The 11,678-nt window shown below is 54.1% G+C and overlaps 1 protein-coding gene across 1 annotated transcript; it reads right to left on the bottom strand.

The window, feature by feature from the left end:
• Positions 1-878: 878 nt before the first annotated feature.
• RFLNB (refilin B) lies at positions 879-9,113 on the bottom strand. Its single transcript, XM_081805526.1, has 3 exons — positions 8,845-9,113; positions 6,119-6,228; positions 879-3,965 (listed from the first exon to the last, which is right to left on the bottom strand). Exons 1-3 carry the CDS (start codon positions 9,064-9,066, stop codon positions 3,635-3,637), a joined length of 663 nt encoding a protein of 220 aa, XP_081661652.1. The 5' UTR covers positions 9,067-9,113; the 3' UTR covers positions 879-3,634.
• Between the last annotated feature and the right edge of the window lie 2,565 nt (positions 9,114-11,678).

Here is an 11,678-nt window from a genome sequence, read left to right as displayed (position 1 = left end):
TGGCCATATTAGTTCTTGCTGTCATCCCAGCCAGCCAAATTAGACTTAGTTTCTGTTAAAAAGGGACCGGCTTAAAATACACACACACACACACACACACACAATAATACACATTCCTGGGACATATTTAAGTGTAACTCAAAGACTAACAGTAAGGCACAGAGCCTTGCCGTGAATTTGACACTTGAATGAAATAAGATGCCTTCACTTTTGATTAATTCTTATCAACTCTTATCAACACTTTGCCCAAAGGGACTTTCCTTCTGGGAAGACAATGGCCTGCCATTGAAGAGGTTGCAGGTATTAAATGAATAGTGTTACCGCTCCAACTGCCTCAGTTTGAGATGTTGGCAGTAAGAAGTTCCCAACACAGGTCAATCTTGCTTCTGCCACCATACTTCATTCTTGTCAAAATTATGTGTAGGACACTGACAGACGTGGAGCCCTCAGGTCCTGGCGCCAATACCACTGTTTATAACTGTCCCTTTGTCCAGTGCCTATAGGTTTGTCCAGCCCAGAGCAAATATCCCGCAATGAAATAAGGATGTGTTAGACTAACGCATGTTATTTCTTCTGCAAAATGGGAGAAAGGCAATTTGAAAGGGGAGGTGGGAAGGAAGGACTGGACCAGTCATAATTTCAGGGTAGATGAGTTTTAGCAAAGAGTACACACTGAATCTGGGAACAAATTCCCTAAAACTATCTGTGCTGAGGGGTCCCTGTGAAATCTCGTATCCCAGGGGAATGCATACTCCAGACAGAAGTATCGTAGTATTAAATACAATCACATCTTAAAATTTCTCAAGATGAGGTGTTTTTCTCATGTTTCTTCACCAAAACATTATAATTTTACTGTAAAAAAGAGAAGCACCTCTAAGTTTTGTTTCTTTAAAGATAATTTATTGTTAAATGAAGAAGTCACAAAGCAAAATGGAATGGGACAGACGTCAAAGATAAATTTAAAAAATAGTTTTTGGCAAATACAGTTCTGGATTTCCTAAGGTTAGAAACAGGAAAAGAGTCAAATGAAAAGGTAATCGTTCTTTTTAAAAGGTCTGACTTTGAAAAGAAAACAACTTTTCTCTGAAAATACAAATCATCCTTCTTACATGAAAGCTGTAATTTAGGAGACTGAGAAAAAAGACTTCTTAATAAGTAGACTGTATTTCTCAGATATGCTTAGGAATGGTTGATTTTAATGAGTTTTAAAAATCATTGCTTCTACCTCGTAAACTAACACAAGTCCACCAAGATCAATGTCATTTGATCCCCCCTGAAGTGTCCCATTAAGTCTTCTTATGCTTCTTTCCTGTAACTTGCAGCAAAGCAGGTTTGAAGAAAAAGAGAGGATTAGAAAGAACTACAGTTAGTTCCCTAGTGAATAACTTAAGATAAAACCTGCTTTTCCATTCGCATTACACATTCACAATTGCTCACTTCTACTTACTTTACAGATTTATTTCAGATTCTCTTCACACCTAGAACACTTTGTCCGAGCTTAACCCAACCCCCCAAAACAAAACAAAAAAATCTCATATGGACATCCCAAAATGTTGCCATGTACAAAGGCCATGTTCTCCCATATGTCTCTCCTGCCACGCTGCCCACAATACTGTTCTGAGCTCATTCAAGTGTCCCCACTGGGCCAGGACAAAGCCTTGGGAACTCTCTTAACCTTATTTAAAAATTATATTTACCCCTTGTCTTAAATGCCAAGATTATGAAATCAGAGAGAAAAAAAAATCCATTTTTATCAAGAAAAGCCACATAATTTCCTCCAGACAGCATTTGTCACTCTGCATGATGAAGGAGGTCATGGAGTCCCAGAGTGCCCCCTTTATGGGTCCCTTCCAAGCCTCGCTATGGCAAACTCAGGACCACGGACCCACCCGCAGGATCCACTGAGGGCTGCGTCCAAACAGTTAGGGGCCTGACAAGACCACACATTGCCAAAGCTGAAGAGGACACCAGAAAGTTTGGCTCTAGAGGCTTCCAATGACTTTAAGTGAGAGCGATTATCATCACACCTGCTCTCCTCGGAACAGAAGTCCCTGCTGTGGCTCCAGGGTACCCAGAGAGCTACCAATTCTGCTTTCAGGACACACGGAAGCCATCAACAGAAACCCCCAAATACAGCGGGAATCCGGGTTCACAATACTCTATAACCCTCGAGCACATGGTCTAGTTTGGATGTATTCAAAGGAAATATTCACGGATTGTTCTTCCCCAAATTGGAAGAGAAAAAGCCACCTGCCACTGTCTTCACTCAAAACCCTCAGGGATTGGCAGGGGAAAGAAGCATGGGCTGGTGGGGAGGCAGGGTGGGCAGGGGGCTGAGGCCAGAGACAGCCGGGCCCACCGCAGCCTCTGGCCCAGGCGCCCCACCTGCCTCTGAGGCCGGTTCAGCTGAGCTCACAAGTGTCTTCCACGTGCAGCTAACGCCACGACTGTCCCTACATTACAGTAAGCACTCACAAGAAATGTGTACCATCCCAACGGCGCCCAAGTTTTGGAGTTTGACTTGTGACATCAATCCCTATCCTGCAGTCACCTCTCCTGCACGTGGAGGGAGGGTTGGGGTGGCTTTCTTGCTTTCTGGCTTAGACTTAAGGTGCTGGCATAATTCCTCTGTGGTGTTGAGCCCGTCCAAGTTGACCTGGGCTCCCTGGAGAGGACACCCATCCTGATGGAGCAGGTCACCAGAAACATCCACATCTGCCTCTCCCAGATGCTGGCCAGTCCTTGGTGGAGCGAAAGCCCCTCATGGGGTCCCCAAAAGTGGATTCCCTAAGCATTCTTTCATAATGCTGTTACTCTCAAAAGGGCCCTCGGCTATGTTCTGCCTTATGAAAAAAATAGGAAAGTATTTGGAAACCCCAAAACACATATCAGGAGAGTTACACACGCCTGTGGAGACATTACCAGATGCCAAGGGTTCAAGGTACTTTGCCAGCGCCCAAGCTCGCACCCAACCAGTGGAAGGACCCAGAACCGAAGCCCCTGGTGGACGTGAGTCTCCTGAAGAGAGGGGAGAACAGCGTGAACCTTTTCTCTCTTTTTTTAAAAAGGCATCTTATAGTGTGGTTCGGGGTTTTTTGATATGAAAAGGATTTAGGGAATTCCAAGAGTTTTGGTGAACAGGAAACACAAATGGACATAAACGATGGAATGGACCTCAGCTGTCCACAGACTGGACCCACAAGGATGTCACAGCTTACAGAACTAGTACCGCTGTCAGTGACGACACCCGGGGCTGGAAGGTCTCACAACTCACTTTTTCCCCCCCAGAGACTCTCCGCGCTCTTCCCCAGGCTAACTGACCAATGGGAGAAGAGCCATCTCCTCCCTCCTTATCTCAAACTGGGGCCATCTTCCTTTTGCTCCAGCTGGCTTTCTATTTGCTCATCAAATGGAGACCCTGGGGAAGCCACGCAGTGGCAAACGAGAAATCTACGCCTTTGGAAAGCAATTTGAACATTTTAAAAAACCCAGTTCTCTCCCTGATTAGAAGAGGCCATGACATGGTTTTCTTCCCCAGGCCGGGCTTAGAGGTATGGCGAGGCCAGACCCCGCTGGAGCATGAACGCCACGCGAGGGCGGCGGCAGAGCCGGTCCCAGGCTGCCCGGGCCCCCGTCAGCACTCATCCGAGAGGCCGTCGCTGCCCAGGAGCTCTGAGGCCTCGAGCTCCACGCTAGACAGGAACCTCCTCAGTGTCTTGCGGCAGTTGTAATCCAGCGTGGTGGTGTAGACGGTCTTGGGGTACTTGGGGTAGACGATGGTGGTGCTGAGGAAGCGGGTGGCCTTGTGGCGGGGCTCGAAGCGCACTTCTGCCTTGTAGCTGCGCCAGGTGCAGTTGGGGATGCAGGTGACCGTCTGGCTGCAGGAGGCCACCGCCAGGCCCAGGGGCAGGTGGACATCATCGATGAAGTGCCGCTCAGAGTCGTACTTGACCGACGACGTGTACCTGGGCGGGAGAGAGAAGGCAGCACGAGGCCGTTCGCCTGAGCCCGGGGCACAGTGGTCCCTACTGTGACCTTGATCCTCTCGTGGGGTGCAAACCCTGAGACGTGGCTGGTCTCGTCAGCAGCAGCCCAGGGCTGATGAAGTGCTTATGGGGTGGTACTGTTCGAAGCACTTTCTTTCCAGGATCAAATTGAACTGAACCAACTACCCCGGGAGAGGAAATGGCGGAGCAGAGGTCAAGGTCACAGTGGGAGTGAGTAGTGGGGCTGGGGCTTACCTGCAGGTGTGCAAGATCCCCATGTTCACCCCGCAGGCACTGCTTCTCAGGGCAGGCAGCAGCCCGGGGGAGCCGCAACCGTGCGGGTCAGCTCGGACAGCCTGCTTAGGCTACTTCTCCGAGCCTTGTTTCCTCTTTCTGTGAAACGTGCCCAGAAGTAACCGAGCAGAGTGTTCACACGCAGCAAGTGGTATAAATCAGTGGTAGAACAATGCGGGTTCTACCCTCTCACCTAGGGGTCAATGCTTTGTTTTCTCTCTCCCCTGAAGTCACCATCAGCTTGCTTTCTTTTTTTAAAAAATGTAAGCTCTCTGCCCAACGTGGGGCTTGAACTCACGACCCTGAGATCAAGAGCTGCATGCTCTACTGACTGAGCCAGCCAGGCGCCCTCACCATCAGCTCTTCATTTATTTATTTAAGATTTTATTAATTCATTTGTTTGACACAGAGAGAGAGAGAGAGAGCACAAGCAGGGGGAGCAGCAGGCAGAGGGAGAGGGAGAAGCAGACTCCCCGCTGAGCAAGGAGCCCGAGCCGGGATCATGACCTGAGCCGAAGGCAGATGCTTAACCGACTGAACCAGCCAGGCGCTCTTTAATGACAGGATGACGGAACCCAGGAATTCTTAAAGTTCAGTAATACCAAGTACTAGCACGTGGTCCCCCTTGGCCTTCGGTGTGGAGACCACTCAAACCAGAGACTCAAGAGATCTGACCTTATCAATCAGAGCCAATTACCATCTTGATTTCCATAAAATAAATTAACTTCCATGTTCCTCAGCAGCTACTTTACTTTTTTTTTTTTTTACATCTTTCTTTGGTAATTTGGGAGCTAAATTTTTTTTTTTTTTTAAGATTTTATTTATTTATTTGACAGAGAGAGAGACAGCAAGAGAGGGAACACAAGCAGGGGGAGCGGGAGAGGGAGAAGCAGGCTTCCCGTGGAGCAGGGAGCCCGATGCGGGGCTCGATGTCAGGACCCTGGGATCATGACCTGAGCAGAAGGCAGACACCCAACCGACTGAGCCACCCAGGCACCCCAAGCATGAGTTCATTTTATTGAGTAATTATTACAGCTTCATAGAGCATCACAGAGCACTGCCTCCCACCAGCCCCTACCCACTGGTCAGGAACTAAGAATTAGCCTTCTTTTCAGTGGGTTGGATGGATGATGGAAACGTGTATTCTCCTTAAGCGAGTAGGTAAGAGTCTGGGGGAAGCTAATGTCATGAAGTCATGTCCTCATTTTGTTCAAAATACAAGCTCGGCAAGAATAAAGGACTGAACCGCTCACCTCCAAACTGGTGAGCTGCCTTTTTTTCCCATCAAAGGGCCCTTTGTGTCAAGGGAACTGAAACTCCAGCAAAAAAACCCCCACCAGCTACCAAAAGTAAAATTCCTTTCCCTGAAAAGACAGATCTTTAACAGAGGCTCTCAATGGATCTCTGCCCCCAGGTAACCTGGATGAGATCAATTCCCAAAGGAACAATGGTACTTGCCCAGTGAAACTGTAATAGGAGACAAGGTTATAGCCCCTTGAAGCAGGGTGGGGCAACGGGGGAAGCAGCTTCTGGAAAGAGGAATTATTTTATTACAAAACTGTACACATCTGATGGCCACGATGTGCAAAGGCAAAAAGTGCAAAAAGCAAGTCGCAGGACTTTACGTATAACATGATGTTTTTATTCCAAAAGGCATGCCTATATATTTAACTGGTTGGAATACACGAAGAAATCCAAAATAGTACCCAACAAACTATGAGTAGTCTTTGGCACACTTTTGTGATTAACTTATTTTTTTTAAATAACAGGCACTCATTTCTGGAATAAACAATGAAAAAATGAAAAACTCCAATCAAATCTGGGCCTGCTATATTTACCTTACTTCCGTCGGTGGTAAGGGGTCAAACTCCACTCCTTCGCCAAAGGACAGGGGGCACAGCCTTGGCGAGCAGGCAAAGGCCACGGGGCTGGGCAGAGATGCTGGATTCTGTGAGGATGGAGAAGGCAGTTAGACCACTGGCCGGGCCGGCGCATCCCCCACGGAGGTCCTGGCTCGAAGCTTGCGGCTGATGGGCCCAACTGTGACCTGTGTCCTCCTCCTGGGAGTGATGCCAGAGAAAGGCCGCCCCGCAGCCCGGGAAGAGTTCTGGCTGGAGAGCCAGGAGGTCTGGGTCACACCCCATGCCCCCTGACCTTATCTGCACACCAAGGGGGATGCCTCCTTCCTTCACGGGGCTTTTGTGAGAGGCTAAGGAGCTCGGTGTCATGACCCTGGAGGGACCCTGGGGCTGCTGCACTATCCCACAGCAAGGCAGTGAGAAAACCTCGACGAACTGGGGCTTCACTAACCAGAACCCTCAATTATGTGTCCCCCAACCCTGTGTCTCAGCAACACTTCAGAAAAGGCCAGAATGAAAAAATTCTACCAGAAATTTTTTCACACTGAAGATTCAGCGGGACTTCCGCCACGCCTTCTCTGCCTCTGGAACGACTAGATTAACACCCTACCAAGACGGAGGTGAACACCAAGAAGTTCTCTACACCACCTTCCACAACTCAGCAAACTCAAAGAACCAGAGCAGAGCATCCCTAGAGGTTAACTGGCTCCTAGCCTGGATGACGCTCCGAACTTTCTGGTTCATCAAGTCGCCTGAATAAGAGCCAGTCCTGTCCGAGACACAGGTGCGAGCACCTGATTTGAATGGAATTGGGGTTCTTTGTTAAGTGTTCAATGGGGAGCAGTCCCCTGGGTTCCAGGTTTACGGGCTATGTGTCATTTTCTTTGCCTAACTTGAGAGGAGGATCCACACTTGGGCCAGGATGTGGAGGTGGCAGCCCCGCCCCCACGCCTTCCAGGGTAGAGAAGGAAGCAGACAGTTTTAGAAGGGAGGCTCTAAGACTCTTATCATGTTACCAGGACAGAGTGTCAAATGAGGGTGTAGGGTGGAAATACAAAGTCAAAGGGGACCAGGCTAGGGGACCAGGGGTGAGGGAGGGGCAAAGTGTACTCAGGGTCCAGCTCCTGAACCTGGGTGGAGGGCTGAAGAAGCCCTGGCTGGGGGAGGGGCTGAGTCTGGGAACCGCGGTCAGTAGACGGGGGCAGGGCAAGGTGCGGGCACTGGCTGCCACAGAGCTTTCGGGAACAGCCCCCGAGCAGTGACAGTGGGTCCTGCTCTGCCCCCAGCTCCCTGCTCCCTAGGGAGCACCTGCAGGCAGTCCTGGGGGCTGCGGGATGACAGCAGGCGGGGAGGGGGACAACTCTTCCACACTCACACTGAGCCAGGAAGCCACACGAGCACTCAGTTCTCTTGCCCCTGCCTCAGTGGCTCCCTCCTCCCTGCCCACCCAACAGACAGTCCCTGGGCACACACCTCGGCCCAGGTGCAGGCTGGAGATGGGACAGGCAGCAGGAATGACAACAGACACCAGGGAATGGGGACCAAGCCATGGATTTTGACGTGGCTCTGGGAAGCATCAAGGAAGACTCCCCAGAGGAGGTGACAAGTTGGGCTTGAAGGGCCAGCAGGGCTCTGATAGGTCAACGAGGCGGCCGTAGGAGGGGATGGGCTCAGAGGAAAAGGCATATGCGCATTAGCGGAGCAGCTACGGAGCACGGACGTCTGGGTCCGCCTGTGGTCAGGAGCGAGGCTCGAAGGGCCCGACAGCAAGGGTCTGAAGGCCAAGGTGAAGCAAGTGCGGCCTTCCAGTGGGAATGAGAGAGGGCACCGATGTCCCCGAGACGGGTCAGCGGGTCAATGTGCATAGGTCTTACTTCACCCCAGGGGAGACAGCCGCACACACCCATCCCCCAGGGGCCCGGTTTGAGAGCCCCACTTTGAGCCTTGGCTGTGGACAGGATGTGGCTTCCCCCCAGCTCTAGGTAAAGGCAATAACCACCACCACCTGAGCGATTACTGAGGCAAAAAAGACTAGGTGTTTTTTCTTTACATAAAAACTTTCAAATAAAATAAAAGGATTCCTTTTTGAAAGGTTCCACCCATCTAAAGGCCTCCCACCCATCAAGTGCCAGACACGGGTTAGGTGACAGGGTGGGGGGGGTACCAGGAGGCCAGAGGCTCAGGGGGTAACTTTTCTCCAAGGTTCCCTCCCACACCACTGACACGGTCGCCAAAGGCTGGCCCCACTTGCTCTGAATCAGGGGGCCGGAGCACACACACCCTTCTCCCCAAGACCAGCCAGGAGGGGCCAGGTCTTTGGGAGGCGCCGCCAGGGGCGGCAAAGCCCGGGGGTGCCAGGCCCGCAGGACGGGGAAGGCTGGCGTTCCTTCTCGGTGTCCCCGAGGCCCCTCTCCAGCCCGGCCCGGGCAGAAATGTGGCCGAGCCGCAGCCTGGCTGCCCCGGGGGCCGCCACCCCAAAGAGAGGAGGCGGGGGTTCGCCTCTCCCGGGGCTCCCGCGCCTCCCAGGCGATGACAATTTTCCAGCCACCGGCTCCAGCTGGCCAGGCTCTCGCCGCGCTCCCGCCCCGGGCTCCCCGCGATGGCCACGCCGTCCCGACGGGCGGGTGGCGGCGCGCCGGCAAGGCTTGCGGTGGTCCCTGGGGAACCGGCTGCGGGAAGGAGGGGGCCTGAGCAGGGCCACTCACCGGGGCCGCGGGGGTCGCCGCCGCGTCGGGCTCCAGTGTCCCGGGGGCCGGCGCGCGCTCCCCGCCGCCGCCGCCGCCGCCGCCCCCGGCCGCCGCGAGCCCCCAGTGACTGGGGCTGGGGCTGGGGGGCAGCCCCGAGTCCGGACTGTCCAGGACGCCGTCGCCCTTCTTCTTCGTGTCCACGAGCTCGGGCACATCCTGCAGGCTCAGGCGGCCCACCATGGCTGTTAGCGCGCCGGGGCCGGGGGCGAGCGAGGGGCGCGAGCGGCGCACACGCGGGCCGGGGCCGCTGCCCGCCCGGCCGCCCTCCCTGCCGGCAGCCCGCGCGCCCTCCGGGTCTCGCCGGCGGCCGCGCTCCCGGCCCCGCCCCCCGCCCCGCCCCTCCCCGCCCCGCCCCGCCCGGCGCGCGGGGACCAACCCGCACCGGTCGAGCCGCGAGGCCCGGCGCCAGGGGCCGCTGCGCTGCCGCCGTGCACCGCCCGCGCTCCGCTCCGCAGGGCAGCCCAGCCCGCCTCGAGCGGCCGATCCGGGAGGGAAAGGCACCCGAGCCCCGCCGCCGCCCCGCGCCCTGCTACAGGTGGGACGCGGGACCCCGCTCGCACCAGGCTCCAGATGGCGCCTTGGCCCCTGGTCCTGGCCCGGCAGAGCCCGGCGAGCGCTAGTGTGGAGCCCTGGCGGTCTGGGGAGCCAGAGTGGGGGAGCCGGCCGAACCCAGCGAGCAAACAACTGGAAATTATTAATAGTTAATGCGCCTCGTATGGCTCCAACCGCCTCTTGGCTCAGCCGTGCGGGCTCTCTGTGTCTCTGGCTCTCATTTCTGCCCCGGAGGAAAAGAGGACCTACTCCGAGTATCCTTAGGGGATTCCAGGCGGGGGACGCGTGTCCCTCCCCGGTCGGGCTGCTCAGCTGAACAGGCCGTGACCACACCAGACAGGGAAATTCTGCAGTGGGCACAGACTGGGACCTCGAACGACAGGAGCTCAGCAGGCTGCCCACGGGCTGTCTAATGGGCCAGGGGCTCCCTGGTGGGGACCACAGCTTTTCATTCATAGGAGTTCCTTTCTAAAAAGCAGATTGGGGATTCCTCCCTTCGTTAGTTTGACAGAGAGGCTCCATCTCGGTGGGAACTCAAATCTAGGACTTTTGCTCACAGAGCCCTTAGTGATTTTCAGTAAATATTGGAAGCTCCCACCCCCCTCCCCCAGGGAGTTTCTGATGGGTGTTTAGCTCAGGGCTCCAAGCTGGAGCTGCACCCAGACTTAGCTGGCAGGTGCCAGCCCGGAGAGGCGTTGTGCCCTGGCTGGATGAGAGGTGGGCTGTGTGCATGCCCCACAATGGCAGCCCAGTCTACATTCTGGCAAAAACAGGTCCCTGCACTTGGGACCTGTTAAAGTCAAAATTTAGAGTGGGTCCATGTTAGAGGTCTCCTGGCAAAGTTCAGCCCTCCTACCTTCCTCACTCATTTTGAAGTACCAGAAAAGGGACTTGACTTGGTCCAAGTCACACAGCTGGTACGAGGCAGCTTGCCTTGGATCATTCCCTTCACTGGAAAATAAAACCTGGCACATGCCCGTGTCCTGGGAGGTCACTCATTCATTTAGGGTCTGTGGGAATGGATTACAAAGTCAACAGAGCACAGTCCTGGATCAGTGGTTAGTGCAAGGATGTACTGTTAGCAGTGGGCCGTAGAAGTTGGGCCAAGTACATGGCTATTCCTTCCTGCCCATGCTGATCCCACCATCTGGTCAGCACACCCCAGGCTGCCTTCAACATGGGGCATCATGGGAGGAATGGCCGCACTTCCTGGGTTGTGGAAAGGGTGGTCTGTTCGCAGTGGGAGGACTTGGCGCCCTGGAGGGGATTTACCCCCCAGCATTCCCAGGTAGATCCTAAGAACCCTTCAAGCAGAGATTGGGCGGGGCTTTCTGAACCCAGAGGACATCCTAGGGCCTCGCCCAGGACAACTGCCAAGGAGTTCCTGAAGCATAAGCCGATGGCCCACCGTGACCTCCTTCCCCACAGAGGAACCCAGCGTTGATACACACACAGAAGAAACTGGAGGGGCTCGAAGAGGAATCCAGCCCCAGGTCTGGACACTGATGGAGAAGCAGAGTTGGAGACCATGGGCCCACCCAGATTCCCCGGAAACAGGTGCCCCCCTCTCCATAAGCTGCACCAAACTCGGATCTTCCACTGGCTTCCAGCCAATCAAAAGACAATGAGGAGGGACCCCAGCTTGGTACCCTCCCGTCAGACTGTGAAGAGCTCAAAGAGAAGTCTGAGCCGACTGGAAGTCACACGAGGACCAAGGAGAAGGTGGGGAACGTCCTGCTTTCATTGGCATCTCTGCCAACTCATGGCGTTCCCGGTGGAGACAAGCAGAGATGTTCTTACAGCGGCAGTTATCCGACTTAGACCTGCCCATGTGTCCTTCTGAGTGCGAGGGCAGGGGGTCGGCCTCTGTGGCTACGAGGGAGCCATGCAACTGACTCAGCCTGGACGTCAGCTCTATCTGCTCGGCCGAGCAACGAGTTCCTACTGTGAGTTCGTACGGTCGTCCTTTGGAAGAGCCCCATTGCCTGTGCTCATCATCGTTGTCCTCATCTTATTCCAGATTGCCTTCCCAAGGATGCTGCTTTAAAAATCTCTCACCAGAGCCAGGAAGGACAATGGGTCCCACCTTTACCCACCCCCTGGTCCGGCTCTGAGGACAGGCCTTCTTTTGAGGCGTAGCTGGGGCATGCCTAGAAATCAGGGGGGAGCTCCACAACACAAGACCCCAGAGCCTACTGAAGAGTGGCCTCTTCCCCAAGCTGGCCTTTCAGAGCGGGCCA

Source organism: Leptonychotes weddellii, chromosome 15 (genome assembly GCF_054177405.1).
Source record: "Leptonychotes weddellii isolate Sample4059 chromosome 15, ASM5417740v2, whole genome shotgun sequence".
Lineage (NCBI taxonomy): Eukaryota > Metazoa > Chordata > Mammalia > Carnivora > Phocidae > Leptonychotes > Leptonychotes weddellii.
Note: the sequence above shows the minus strand (reverse complement) of the source record. Positions and strands in the feature narration are given on the sequence as shown.